Source organism: Canis lupus, chromosome 1 (assembly GCF_003254725.2).
Source record: "Canis lupus dingo isolate Sandy chromosome 1, ASM325472v2, whole genome shotgun sequence".
Classification (NCBI taxonomy): domain Eukaryota; kingdom Metazoa; phylum Chordata; class Mammalia; order Carnivora; family Canidae; genus Canis; species Canis lupus.
In genome coordinates, this window is record NC_064243.1 from 56,566,684 (window position 1) to 56,580,507 (window position 13,824).

The window sequence follows — 13,824 nt, forward strand, 5'->3', positions numbered from 1 at the left end:
AGATGCAGGTGGAGGGGCAGGCCTGTCTCCTGGCAGGGGGCAGGCAACCAGGGGAGAAATCACAGCCCCCTGTGGGACCCTAGCCCCAAAATCACTCCTTTTTTATCACATATATCAACAGAAGGACCAAAATAAGGCCATTGCACAACTTCCAGGAGGCTGTGAGACACATGGCACCAGACACCAGGATTCTGGAGACCTGCTGGGGAGAAGCAGGGAACAGAGGCTCCCTTGTGGCGGAGAACTCCCCACAGAGAACAGAGGCAGGAACAGCCTTGGACCAAGGGCAGGACCCCTGGGCCATGGGAACCCTGCGGGATAAGCACCCTCCCCAGGAGGACAGCAGGAGGCAACAGGAAGGCTCCTCAGTAGGCCTGGACCTGGGACTGGGGCTCAGGAGAGGGCAGCAGACAAGCAATGTCATTCACCTACAAGGGAATCTGTTCACGGGTTACGGGAAGTGTTAAAGGAACCCAGTGACTTGGATTTCTTACTGCCCTCGCCAAAAGTCACCCAAAAGCGAAGAGTCTCAACTAAAACTCGAGAATAGAATACTCGAGAGCCTACGGGTGTGAGGCAGCACCTTGCGACCCGCACCCAAACCTCCTGCCGGGACGTCGCATGGCCAGGCCCCTGGTGACAGGGGTGGAAGCAAGTTTCCATGCAGGCAGAGAGCAGGGTCTCCGAGAACATGGGGACAGAGAGCTCACAGTCCACCCGAGAGCCACTCCTGGGACGGAGGAGAAGACAGGTTCGAACGTGTCTATGCAGCACCCTTTAGTGAACACACTAAACTGAGAGACAAGAAACATGGGAAGGAGCCCGTGTGCACACACTGCCGTGCTCTCTGAGCAACAGGAGCAAGGAAGGGAACACAGCACTGGCATTTAAGTAGCTTGGGGGGGGGGGGGCAGCCCGGGTGGCTCAGCAGTTTAGCACCACCTTCAGCCCAGGGCCTGATCCTGGAGACCCGGGATCGAGTCCCACATCGGGCTCCCTGCATGGAGCCTGCTTCTCCCTCTGCCTGTGTCTCTGCCTCTCTCTCTCTCTCTCTCTCTCTGTGTGTGTGTGTGTGTGTCTCATGAATAAATAAATAAAATCTTTAAAAAAAAGAAGCTTAAAGGGTGTTTGCATATGGGGTAGATATATAGTCAGTATGTAAATTTTTCCCTTTGCATAAATGTGTTATTATGTCTACATCTCTTACCTAGCTTGCAGAATGCTCACTCTATGGTTTTGCATCTATACTTGGTGGAATTAAAGCCTAAATTAAGTCTGAGCGGTGAGCCTTTAGGAAAATTCAAACCTCATTACAAAGACCCCCGTGGGGCAAAGCCACAGTTGTCTGTCTCTCTCTGTGAACGAGCCCAGCAAAAGGGCCCTGGGAAGAAAGCCGGTCCTTGCTCATGCTCACGGGAAGGCCTGCTATCTCTCTCCGGCCAGAACAGGGCCTGGATCACCATGGGCACTTGGCACACCATGCTGAGGAGGTGAAGTAGTGTAGACGTCAGGTCCCCAGCGCTAAAATTGAACTCACTGGTCTGTCACATGTCATGATGTCATGACCCAACCACTACCAGAAATACGAATATTTAAGAACATTCGTGTGAGGCGTCATTTACATACAGGGCTGGGTCTGTTTGCAACACATACCCTCAGGGAGCCTCCTTGTGCCGCAGACAAACCCGTCTCCCGGAAACCGGCCTGAGACTCTGTCCAGACCAGCCCCTGACACAACCTGATCTTTATTGTTCTTGATTTCAATTATTCCTGAAGGTCCTATAATCTGAGTCATAGGCTGTGTACTGGCTTCTGTCCAGTGCCTTCACTCAGCAAAACTGTCACTGTGCGTATCTGAGGTCTGCTGCTTGCAAGCACCACTCCTCGATGGCGGGCAGGAGGATACACTCACACAGGCATTTTACAGACACGCACCTTCTCTTAGATAAATACCCAGTGGAGGAATTTGGGACACAGAGTTGATGTATGTGGACTTTTTGAGAGACTTCCAAACATGTTTGCAAACTGTACCATCTGGAGCTCCCTCCCCAGGCCCTGTGCGTTCCAGGAGGACAGCATCCCAGCCAAGGATGAGCCCAAGGTGCCAGTGGGTAGCAGGTTCTCCCTGTTGCTCTGACTTGCATTTCCTTAGGAATGCAGTTGGGCGAGTTTTCCTTTCATATTGCTGTCATGTATCTTCTTCATGAAGTGCCTGTTCACCTGTCTTGCCCATTTTTGGTTATTTGTCTTTTTATTACCAATTAGAGTAGCTCATGTTGTTATGTGGAAACAAGCCTATTGTTAAGGTAGTGTCCACACTGCACTGCACATACGGTCTGTTCTTCCCACCCTGTGGCTTGCATATTGATCAAGATGCCGTCTTTTGAGGAGCAAAATATTTTTTCTTCATTCAGAAATAAAAATGGCTAACTCAGCTATCCCTACCCCAAATTTTTAAAAGTATAGTTTCCTTTAAAAGAACCACAGCAAATTGTGTGGATTCATTCCATATCTGTGAAAGAAAAATATTATTTTATTTATTTCACAGTAGAAGAAAAATGAGTATGGTTTCACTTAGGAAAGCTTTTATTTTCATATTTTCTCATCCATTTGTAATGCATTTGGATCGCCCAGGCTGATCCACTGCCGATGGAATGTGGCTTGGTGTGCCGGGCACTTCCGGTGCATGTCTGAAAGCAGTTTCAGAGTTTTAGTAGAAAATTTAGTGTTTTCTTGGTGGCTGGTAAATACCTGAGGGTCACAGAAACACGGTGCATTCTGGATGACAATGGTTGCTGGGTGTTCCATGAAGAGGGTCACATACGGCAAGGCTGTAGGGACGAGCACAGGATGCAGGACCCAGAGGAGACTTGAGGGTCTGGGTGTTTTCAGGAGGGCACTGAGAACCCAGGGAGTCCCACGACACAATAAACGGTGACAAGTCGAGGACTGGAGAGCAGAGGCCGCCACTAAGCACCATGTCAGATGAGGGCAGCATGGCAGCCTGTGAGGGCCAAGGCCCAATGTGGAGATTATCTTTATTGAATCTTGCACTGCAGAGAGAAAAGGTAACAAGGCCTTCATCCTTGCCTTCTCATCCACTGTGTAGCTCTGATTTTGTGATTCAACATGGAACTCCTCCACGTAAGCAGCTTTTCAGAGGACAATGACAATAGCCCCTAATATCTGCAGGTGCAGGACCGTGCATTCACATCATGGTTGTCAGCAACGGATGGATGCAAGCCATTCAGCCAGCAGGCTTCTGGATTCCATGCCAGTCAGCGTGGACTCCACCCAACACACTCCCTCAGAAAGTGAACAGAAGAGCTGTTTCCTCTGGTGACAGTATTAAAAACTTTAGGAACAAAAAAAATAAAAATAAAAAATAAATAAAAAATAAATAAAAACTTTAGGACCAACGGAGGAATAAAAAATCTCCTCCAGAGCACTACAGACTGCACGGACGCCGATCTGGACAGAACCTGGGTCCCGGGGTGCTGGCTTCCCTGCCCCAATCCTGGGCGCATGTCCATGCACAAGGAGGAGCTGCCCTGCTTGGGCCCACCCACACCCACGTTCACGAAGGTGCACACCTGCCTCCATGCCACCGTCCCACTGCCCCTCCCCGCCTGTCCCCCTGTTCCTTTGGAGCCTTCTTGTAAGGCCCACCTTCTCTGCACAACCTCACTCTTCCTTCTGTTAACTCAGCTCGTGTGCCAGGAAAAGACAGGCACCAAGTTCCCTCGATTTGCTTTTCAATCCTCTACTAAACACCTCAGATGAAGTGGTGTGTATGAAACAAGCAGGCTCGGTCATGAGTGTGAGGCTCTCCTGGCCTGAGGGCCACACCCGTGCCCCAAACCCCACGGTGGAGCCCACCACCACTTGCTGGCAGTCACTCCCTTGAGGAGTTTCCCAAACAAACCTGGGCCCCAGGGAGTTCCCCAGATGCCCTGTGTCAGCAGCTCCAGGTGCTCAGAGGGGACCATGAAGCTACTAATAGCAAAAAAAAAAAAAAAAAATCAGGTTGGGAATATATAGAGGAAACAAGCTGACAGGTTATTTCTAATTAGGGCCAGAAACAAAGTTGGCCCTATATCAATGGTTGTGGGAGGGAAGACAGGGAGAAGGGGAAATGGGCCAGGAAGGCAGGGTTAGTGTGAGCACGAATTCCCTCCTTTGAACCACATGACGTTTCCACTCCTGCAGATTGAAACCAGCTGCACGCTGGTAATTTTATACGATTTAATAGAATCAAAGCCAAGAAACTGCTAGGTATCTGGAAAAGATATCCTTCCAAAGGCTGAGCTGTGTGCTCCCCGCGTGAAGCCTCTCCTCCAGGTGGACGGCTCTCCAGGTCCTATCACAGATTTTATCAGCTTCTCCACCTGACAATCAATCATCTGCAAAACAGTAGTAACGTTCCCTACGAAACACCCAGGCACCTTCCTCCAAAGTCTGAAGCATGAAGTCAGCTCTGCTGCACTAATGAAAAGCAAAACCCCACATCTGAAAAGAATGCCTTACACAGAATGTCAAAAATGACAGAAACTGTTTATTTCAGAATTCGTTTAGACCACCCCTCTGCACACGGCCTGGGCAGCCTCGATCACTTTCTTGCTTTCTTGTCTACAAAAACATGGGTGTGCCAAGAGCGTGTAAGCCCCATGACATACGCCACATAATATGAATCATTTTATCATCCAAATCCCAGAAGGGAATCTTCCCAGCATCCTAATTACTGAAAGTGGAGCAGGCCAGACAGACCCGCATCTCGGCCCCCGTTTCCATCGGAGGTCAGGACTCGCCTGGAGGTCAGCGCCCCTTACCCCGGGGCACACCGACAGGGCCATCCCAGGAAGCAGTGCTGAGCCTCAGTCTTCCTACCTGTGGGATGAAGGACGTTCCCTCTGATCATTGCTGTAGGATCAGGAAGAGGGATGGGCTGACCTATCCTCTCAATAGGATGCTTTTGAGATTGCTGGTGGTCGTCTACAGTGTCTTCTCATAGCCCCAGGGCAGGCCACCTCTAGACCCCACCTCACCCTGCCCTGGCCCGTCCCCTAGCCAGGTGTCCTCCGCAGCACCGTGCCCCACCTTGGCGACCTCTGACCTGGTGAAGCCTCGCCCCCGAGGCCGGGCAGCCCTTTCCTCCCACCCACCCTGGCGAGGGCTAGCCCCTCTGCAGTCTGTCAACTTTGTGTGTGAAAAGAATGGCTTCAAATGGGTTTTCCAAGACACAATTCCAGCACTACCTCCCTATGATGTAGCTTTTGTCAAGTATTTGGAAAATAAAACTATAGTAACTTCTACTAAACTCATTGCATTGTCATAAAAATTGGGTAATGAAGTGAAATCACATTAAAAATGAGAAGTGCTATATAATACATTATTTTTATTAATGTTCTCTGATGAAGGTAGAAGAACCACCCACGTTGACATCACCGTGCACTTGCTTATTGCTTGGAAGGTGTAATCACTATATAACACACATAAAACATTAACAAGATGCCCCACACCTTCAGCAAGTCTGACTCGCACGGCCCCAGTGCCCGTACCACAGTTGAGTGGCCCCCTGGCTCTGCCCCCCACACTCCCACTCCTCCTGCCTCTCACCTCAGCAACAGCTTTTCCAATTTACTTTGTCCTGCATTGTCCCTGACAAAGCTTTCTAATGTCTAGGGTTTTATTTTTTTTTAACACATTAGTTTTTCTTTAAAATATTTGGCTATTATTATTGACATTCAATCATTTAAAATCTTTTTCTCAAAGTCACATTTGATGCAACTGGAATCAAGACTTACTTTAGAGAAAATCTCTATAAAAAAATGAATGTGATATGTAAGAAGACGTTAACACCACAAACATCACACGTGGAACTGGCATGTGAAAGACAAAATGCTGGTGCACCTGGTGGCACCAAAGCTTCCCCAGAACATTAAAAATAGAACTATCACATTATCCAGCAATTCCACTTCTGGGTGTTTTCCCAAAAGTCCAGAAGGCATGGTCTTGAACAGATCCTTCCAAATTGACATTCACAGCAGCAACAGTCACAACGGCCGAAGGTGAAAGCAACCCAAGTGGCCGTGGACGGATGGACAACGAACAGCATGTCTATCACCCGGCGAGGATCCTGGCACCTGCTATGACACGGATAGACCTTGGGGACATTATGCTCAGTGACATGAGCCAGTCACAAAAGGACGACTCCACAGGGGAATCCAGGCACAGAGAGGAAGAGGGTGCGGCCGAGTGGGGAAGCAGACCCGGTGCTTAGTGGGGGTGGCTTCCGTTTTGCAAGATGAGGAGGTTCTAGAGACGGATGCTGGTGGCGGCTGCACAGCAGGGTGGACACAGTTAACACCACTGAACTGTGTCCTTAGAAGTGATTCAGATGGTGCTCTTCATGTTATGTGTATTTTGCCAGAATTAAGAATGATATGAAAAAAAAATTTCAAATGCTGTAACTGGAATTAAGAATACTAAATAACATTCTATGGGTTTACTTGTCCATATAACGCTCCATTTACCTATTTTAACTGGTTTCAAAAGAATTTAATTTTAACAAAGGGAGATAGTAGAATTGCTATACATAGATTAAATAACTCCAAATGTCAGAAAAATAAAAATGAGTTTTTCCCAAAATGTTGTCTCGCTAAAACTTTGCAAGGAAAGCATGTATATTTCTGATCAGTCTGTGCGTGGACATTCCCATGTGGAGCCGGAGGCCCACCTGTTATTTCTCAGAAGGGGAGTGAGAGCACATCTGTGGGCAGGAGAGGGGCAAGGTCGGTCCAGGGTCGGTCCAGCCAGCCCTACGAGGCTCTGTCCTGTGGCATCGTGTGCTGTTGGTCATTGGCCATCTGGACCTGTTCTAGAAGCATCCTGACTCTCCTGGGACCCCAGAAAGACTTGGCTCTGGGCCCTAGGAGGGCGGATACCTGCTGTCCATCCCCAGAACAGCCATTCGTGGCTGGGGAGTTTGTGTGTGATCCTGGGGATCCTCAGACTCTGCCTCCGCTGAGAGGAAAGGCCCAGTAGCCAAACCTTGTGCAGAGCCCCCTGTTCACCGAGCAGAACCGGGGCAGGTCGTCGGGAGGCCTGGGGCAGCGCTGCCCACTGCTGAACACCCACGCTCCCAGCGTGGATTCCCCTTCCCACCCGCAAAGTCTGTTATGAAACAAACACTAGGTTACAGTCTATTGAAGAACATTCTGTTTTAACTTGCCCACATTCTGTGCAGAAGTACCGGATGCCAACTCCGTTCTTGCAGTAGGGGTGGCCCTTGGAGGAGCGGGGGGCACTGCCGGGCGTGAGCAGCAGTGTGAGGAGGGGAGGGACGTGAGTCCTGGTGGCGCCGGGCCCCCCGCCGTGGTCGCCGGCCAGCGGTCAGCCGTCCGCTACGAACAGCTGCAGCCTGCCGTCCAGGGTGGCTGAGGCCAGCTGCAAACGAAAACAAAATACCGTGCGGTTCAATCACTTTCCTGAGCTGGGAATCCTATGAGCTCACAGTGTTGAGTTTCCCTCACTTGCAATTTTCTAGACCACAGAACAAAATGCATTAAATGTGTATACAGCAGGCACTTTACTTATCGTCGATTGACACGAACTACATTTCACTGCTATTCTAATGCTGGCAGTGCCTGGGTTGGAATCCGGGGTCGACCGGCCCAGAGAGGAGAGGAGAGGACAGGATAGCCACTCCCTCCAGCTTCCCACCACTGCCCTGCCCGGGGCGGGGGGGGGGGCGGTCAGACAAGGAGCCAGGCCCTCTTCCTTCCCCCTTGGTCCTCAGGGGCCAGCTGGTAAGGCCCACCTGCCCCGTTACTTAGGGACATGGGGTCTGTGTTCTGGGGAGCAAATCCAGGCAGCACCCACAGGCTCTCACCCCAGAGGTCTCAGGTGGCCACGTGCGTGAGGGCCTCACCTGCCACTCCCATAGGGACCCAATGCTGGTCTGCTACTGCGATATTATGCCTCGGGTCACCTCGAGTCTGCACCAAAATTCTGAATTTTGAAACATTACACAAATCACCCCATGGACACCCAGCGTGGCTTCAAATCCAATCAACTCTACTCTTCTCATCCCAAGAAGCCACCACAACCCTGACCTATCCTATGATCTACAGCCTGGATGGATCTTTGAATCTGCTCTTCATCAGATGACGTAATCCACACCCACGCCCTGGCGACGCTGCCGCTTGACCTTCGCCGCGTCCCCAACGGCCCCACATCAGGGTCCTCACCTCTGATCGGAGCAGCACAATCTGTGCCTCCCTGGAGAACATTAGCCAACTCACTTGTCCCAAGCACTGCGTAGGCCTCTGGTATTGCGGTCATGGTCTTTCAGTCTGGGTCACGGGTGTGTGGGGCAGGTGGCCCCCCCTCCCCTTCCACTGTGGGCTGTTCTTGCCCCTACACTGAGGTAATTCAGTGCAGTCGTGATACTTGAACTAATGCTGCTTCGACATCTTCACCACATTTGGGTGTGGCACCTCCGGTCGGGCCGTGGCTGGGACACGCCGAGCCCGCCGGCCGTGGAGGGCGATGCAATAAGGAGCAGTGTGTACTTTTGTGGCCTTTGATTTTTAAAAGCCTCTGCTTTGGAAATGTTTAAAAATCTGTAATAAAAGTCAATAGGAGAAGACTTGGCTGCTTCTGTTGTGAAAGATCTAGAAGTTCTAAGAACCCCTGGCCTGGAAGAAGAAGAGACAGCAAGGTGTGCATCCTGGGCTACGGGGGCCCCCTCCTCGAGTCACGCCCTGGAGAAGCAGGTGGCCCGCACCAGACGGCTGTGGGGCCCCCAGCTCAGGTCTGCTGCCCCATCCAGAGCAATGTCAGGGTCAGTTGACATCGTGTGCAGGGGCAGGGTGGAGGGGGCAGCTATACAAACCCCCTCTCTGCACCTGGCCCTGGGCTGGGCGGGCCACCGAGGAAGGCCTGGACATCTTCCAGCTTGTCACGCGTGTGCTCCAGAAACTTCTCGACACCCCTAGGCCATATGACAAAGTACCGCAGACTGGGTGGCTGATGAACTACAAGCATTGTCACTCAGTCTGGATGCACAGGACTAAGAGCAGCAGCCATGGCAGGAAGGGCGTGGGGTGCTCCAGGCTCTCCTTGGGGCACAAAGAGTTCCCTGAGGGCCTACCTCATGACCTAGTCACCTCCCAAAGGCACCCCCTCCTGACACCAACACATCTGTCCGTTGCAGAGCCCAGGTCAGGGTTTGGGGAGCCGTGAAGTCACACTGACTGTTAGACCTGAGTGTACATGCTGACATCGATGCTCGCCACAAGACTGCATCTGCCGTGCAGTCCCCATGGGCTCTGAGACCCCAGGCTGGGCTCATACACTGCGTTGTGCCTGCAGCTCCTTGCTGTCTACACCTCACACCCTGTCAGGAAATGTACCCCTAGATCCCCTCAGCTTTACACAAATCATTTTTTTTCTTTTCTTACATATTGTTAGGTTCAAGATGTCCCAATAATATCTTTGGAGATGGATCATCAATCTGTCAACAGCCTCCTGGGATGACATTTTTAAGTTGATTGACACAGATGGGTCTTTGCTGTCATAAATGACTAAGTGAGTCAAACATCAGAAAAGCAGAATAGGGACACCTGGGTGGCTCAGCAGCTAAGAGTCTGCCTTTGGCTCAAGGTGTGATCCCAGGATCCGGGATCGAGTCCCACTTCGGGCTCCCTGCAGAGAGCCTGCTTCTCCCTCTGTCCATGCCTCTGCCACTCTCTGTGTGTCTCTCAAGAATAAATAAATACATCTTTAAAAAAAAAAGGAAATGCTAAAATAACAACTGCACCATTTCTGAGTGTTGGCAGCACAGTGTGATGCCCTGCCTGGAACATGTCTCTATTGATAGTAATGATGGTATTGAAATTAATACAGACACCCTGTCTTAGAAGAAGTCAAGCAGAGAAGCATCTAGGATTTCATTACTTGATTAAAACTTTAAGTCCCTTCCGGAGTTTCAGCATGATGATCACGATCACAGACTTGAGTCAAGACTTTGTTTTCACCACATATCTGCCATAGGATGCGAGGTGAGTCACCTCTCTCTACCTCCATTTGGGATCAATATCAGGATGACATTACCTAGTCAGGAGTCATTCGGGCTATTCAGTTCATGCCCCTAAAGCACCCACCAGAACCAGACGTGTGGGGCACCCTCAAAAACTTTAGAATTGTTGTAGGACCAAACAGATGAGGGACAGATACAGATAAAAATCTTCAATTTTCAGACCCAGTATACAATTTACATAATCCTGAGAGTAATGGACTAATGTTTACAGTTCAGATCTTAAAATTCAGATCTGAGAATGTTTATTGTTTTGGAAGAAGAACTTAGTTCTTATTTCAAAGAAATGGCTAAAACAAAGTCATATTTCACATTGTAGCAAAACGTCACTTATTCGCAAGTCCCCAAATAATCTTCCCCTCATGGACATATGTCAAACTTATTTTAAAGTGTCTCTTTAATTGGACTGTATCAGAGACAATGATAATAAACCACACACATCTGGGATTTAAAAAAATGAGGTTTATCTCCTCTAAATACCTCAGTCTGCAAAACACTGCTACAAATCTCATACTAATGACATCTTATAACATTAATAACCCTTTCTTAGAACATATCTTCAAACAACATAAAAATCACTTTCAGATGGCTGAGGCATTTCTATTTCCAAACTCTAAACCATTAGGAAAAGCAACAACATCCAGGGGATAAACACAGTAGCTCTTAGTTCTGAGAGTTTCATTTGAGTTTGGCTAGGAATTCAACCTGCAAAGGTCGGATCCTCATCCATGTAGGTGGAACACAAGCTGCATGTCCCCAGCTGTTTGTCCTGGGGTGCAGGTGCCCTTTGGGGGTGAAGACAGAGAAAGGCAGAGCCCTGACCACTCTGCCTAGAGGGCTAGGAGGGAGCTGTGAGAACCCTCAGGGGATGTGACTAACTCTTTCAGGGACAAGTTGAGCAGAAAGGCATTTGGTTATATGGTTACTGGAATGTCCAAAGGAGCTGAACATCAAAAATAGACTCTGGAGTCAGGAGAAGCAGAAGCCAGCACCCTGTCATCATCACCTGTGTCCGCCCCTGGGAACATTTTCTTTTTTCTTCTTTCTCTTAGGGAACCATGTGTTTCTAATTCTCAAGTCCACACAGCCAGAAAAGAACAAAACAAACAAAAGAAACAGCAGCAAAATCTCATCTCACTTAAGCTACTAGGCTTCAGCCAGTTTCCTGCGGGTTCTAGTCTTACCATGGGGCCCAAAAAACTTCACACGTCCAGTTATTGCTGCTCCTGTGATAACCATGTGTGTGGAAAGTTCCGAGAAAGGCAGTGAGAGAAAGACAAACTACAAGGAACAGGGATGAGTTCTTTCCTTGAATAAAATCAGGACATCCATGACAGTGCGTGTATGCTGTCCACTGCAGCAGGGGTACTGACCTCACCACTGCTCTTGCAAAATCTAGGCTAGCGACTCCTGAAGGACTCATGTTTTGAGGTTGGATGAGCCATGTTCATACATACAGTTGAGCTACAGGAAAAGATAGACAAGCCCGACAAAGGAACTGAAAGCCAGAGTGACAAGGTTATGACATCACTTTCTGCCCAAGGAAATCACAGTCAAAGCAAAGTGTGTGTATGCTAGGGGACAACCTGGGCTTTAGTCACCATGTGAACATAGAGGGTGAGAACGTGAGATCTCATGATAAAGGGAGTTGGGCCACGAAAACCGACCAAAGTCTGAAGATTCACACGTTTAGATTTGAGTGAAGCATGGAGAGGAAGGCCACTTTGATGCCAGGGAGACAAGATATCTCAGCCTGAGGTGAGGAAATCACCTCAAATACCATAACCAAGGGCAGCCCAGAGGGAATTTGCAGTTTTTGCTTTTGCTATGGAATACATGGAAATCCATATCAAGGAGCTAACTAGAAAAAAAAAAAAAGGAATCTCAGCTACTAATATTCCCAGAGCACCCAGCAGAGCAAACCGAAGACCCCCTGAACCACTCCTCCACAAAAGCAGGACCCTCAAGGATAAGCTCTGCTGAAGGTCATCTCTGGACCTTTTCCTGTGAATTAGAGTTAGTGGACACAACATACAGCATAAATGGAGTGAGTACTGGACGCCGCAGACAACTACTTCATACATGGTCTTCAGATCAATAAGTTTAAAACGGCTAGGAGTATAATAAAAGGATTAGCTGCTATAATAAAGAACTGTAGGATTGAAAACAATCACGATGAAGCTAGAAACAAGAGTCAGTAAACATAAACTTTCAATTGATGAATTAAGAGCTGACTAGGAACAGCTGAAGAGAGAATTTATGAACTGGAAGACAGGTGTGAAGAAATCAGTCAGAATGCAGCTCAGAGTTGAAAGGATGAAAAATGTGAAGGAGACTTTAGACGACAGACTGAGTGTAAATATTCATTTAAAAGGAGTTACAGGAGGCGAGAACAATGAGATTTGAAAACACAGAATATTGAAGGGATAATAGCTAGAATTATCCAGAATTAAGGAAAAATCGTATAGTTATTGAGGAAACACATGAGCTCTAGGATACATAAATAATAATAACCCACAACTAAATTTACATCAAGTCTCCAGAACAGTACACACAATATTCCTTTTCAACTGGTGGCCTCATTTTGAATCTTTATCACATGAAGTGGCCTTAGGTAAATACAAGCACCCACCCTCATTCACAGAGACTTGGTTTCTTGCTGGTGAGGCACAAGGGTGACACTAAAACACAGGCCCTGGGGCACCTGGGTAGCTCAGGAAGTTAAGTGTCTGACTCTTGACCGCAGCTCAGGTCATGATCTCAGGGTCATAAGGTTGAGCCCCACATGCTCAGCATGGAGTCTGCTTGAGATTCTCTCTTCCTCTCCCTCTGCTCCTTCCACTTGTGTGCTCTCTCAATCTCTCTCTCTCTCTCTCTCTCAAATAAATAAATAAATAAATAAATAAATAAATAAATAAACAAAATACAATAAAATAAATCTTTTCCATTGATCTATGTGTCTGTTTTTGTGCCAGTACCACACTGTCTTGATGACCACAGCTTTGTAGTACAACCTGAAATCTGGCATTGTGATGCCCCCAGATATGGTTTTCTTTTTTAAAATTCCCCTGGCTATTCGGGGTCTTTTCTGATTCCACACAAAACTTAAAATAATTTGTTCTAACTCTCTGAAGAAAGTCCATGGTATTTTGATAGGGATTGCATTAAACGTGTATATTGCCCTGGGTAACATTGACATTTTCACAATATTAATTCTGCCAATCCATGAGCATGGAATATTTTTCCATCTCTTTGTGTCTTCCTCAATTTCTTTCAGAAGTGTTCTATAGTTTTGAGGGTATAGATCCTTTACCTCTTTGGTGAGGTTTATTCCTAGGTATCTTATGCTTTTGGGTGCAATTGTAAATGGGATTGACTCCTTAATTTCTCTTTCTTCAGTCTCATTGTTAGTGTATAGAAATGCCACTGACTTCTGGGCATTGATTTTGTATCCTGCCATGCTACCAAATTGCTGTATGAGTTCTAGCAATCTTGGGGTGGAGGCTTTTGGGTTTCCTATGTAGAGTATCATGTCATCTGTGAAGAGGGAGAGTTTGACTTCTTCTTTGCCAATTTGAATGCCTTTAATGTCTTTTTGTTGTCTGATTGCTGAGGCTAGGACTTCCAGTACTATGTTGAATAGCAGTGGTGAGAGTGGACATCCCTGTCTTGTTCCTGATCTTAAGGGAAAGGCTCCCAGTGCTTCCCCATTGAGAATGATATTT

The 13,824-nt window shown here is 48.0% G+C and overlaps 1 protein-coding gene across 3 annotated transcripts in view; it reads right to left on the reverse strand.

The window, feature by feature from the left end:
* Window positions 1-5,375: 5,375 nt before the first annotated feature.
* The window catches only part of WDR27 (WD repeat domain 27), a 215,322-nt gene continuing 206,873 nt past the window's right edge, over window positions 5,376-13,824 (reverse strand). For all 3 annotated transcript variants that reach the window (XR_007413166.1, XM_049114652.1, XM_049114643.1), the window contains one exon: window positions 5,376-7,446. Coding sequence is in view for 2 of the 3 variants with exons in the window: in XM_049114652.1 (XP_048970609.1) it covers window positions 7,393-7,446 (54 nt within the window). In the remaining variant the exon portion in view is untranslated. The remainder of the gene's footprint in view (window positions 7,447-13,824) is intronic.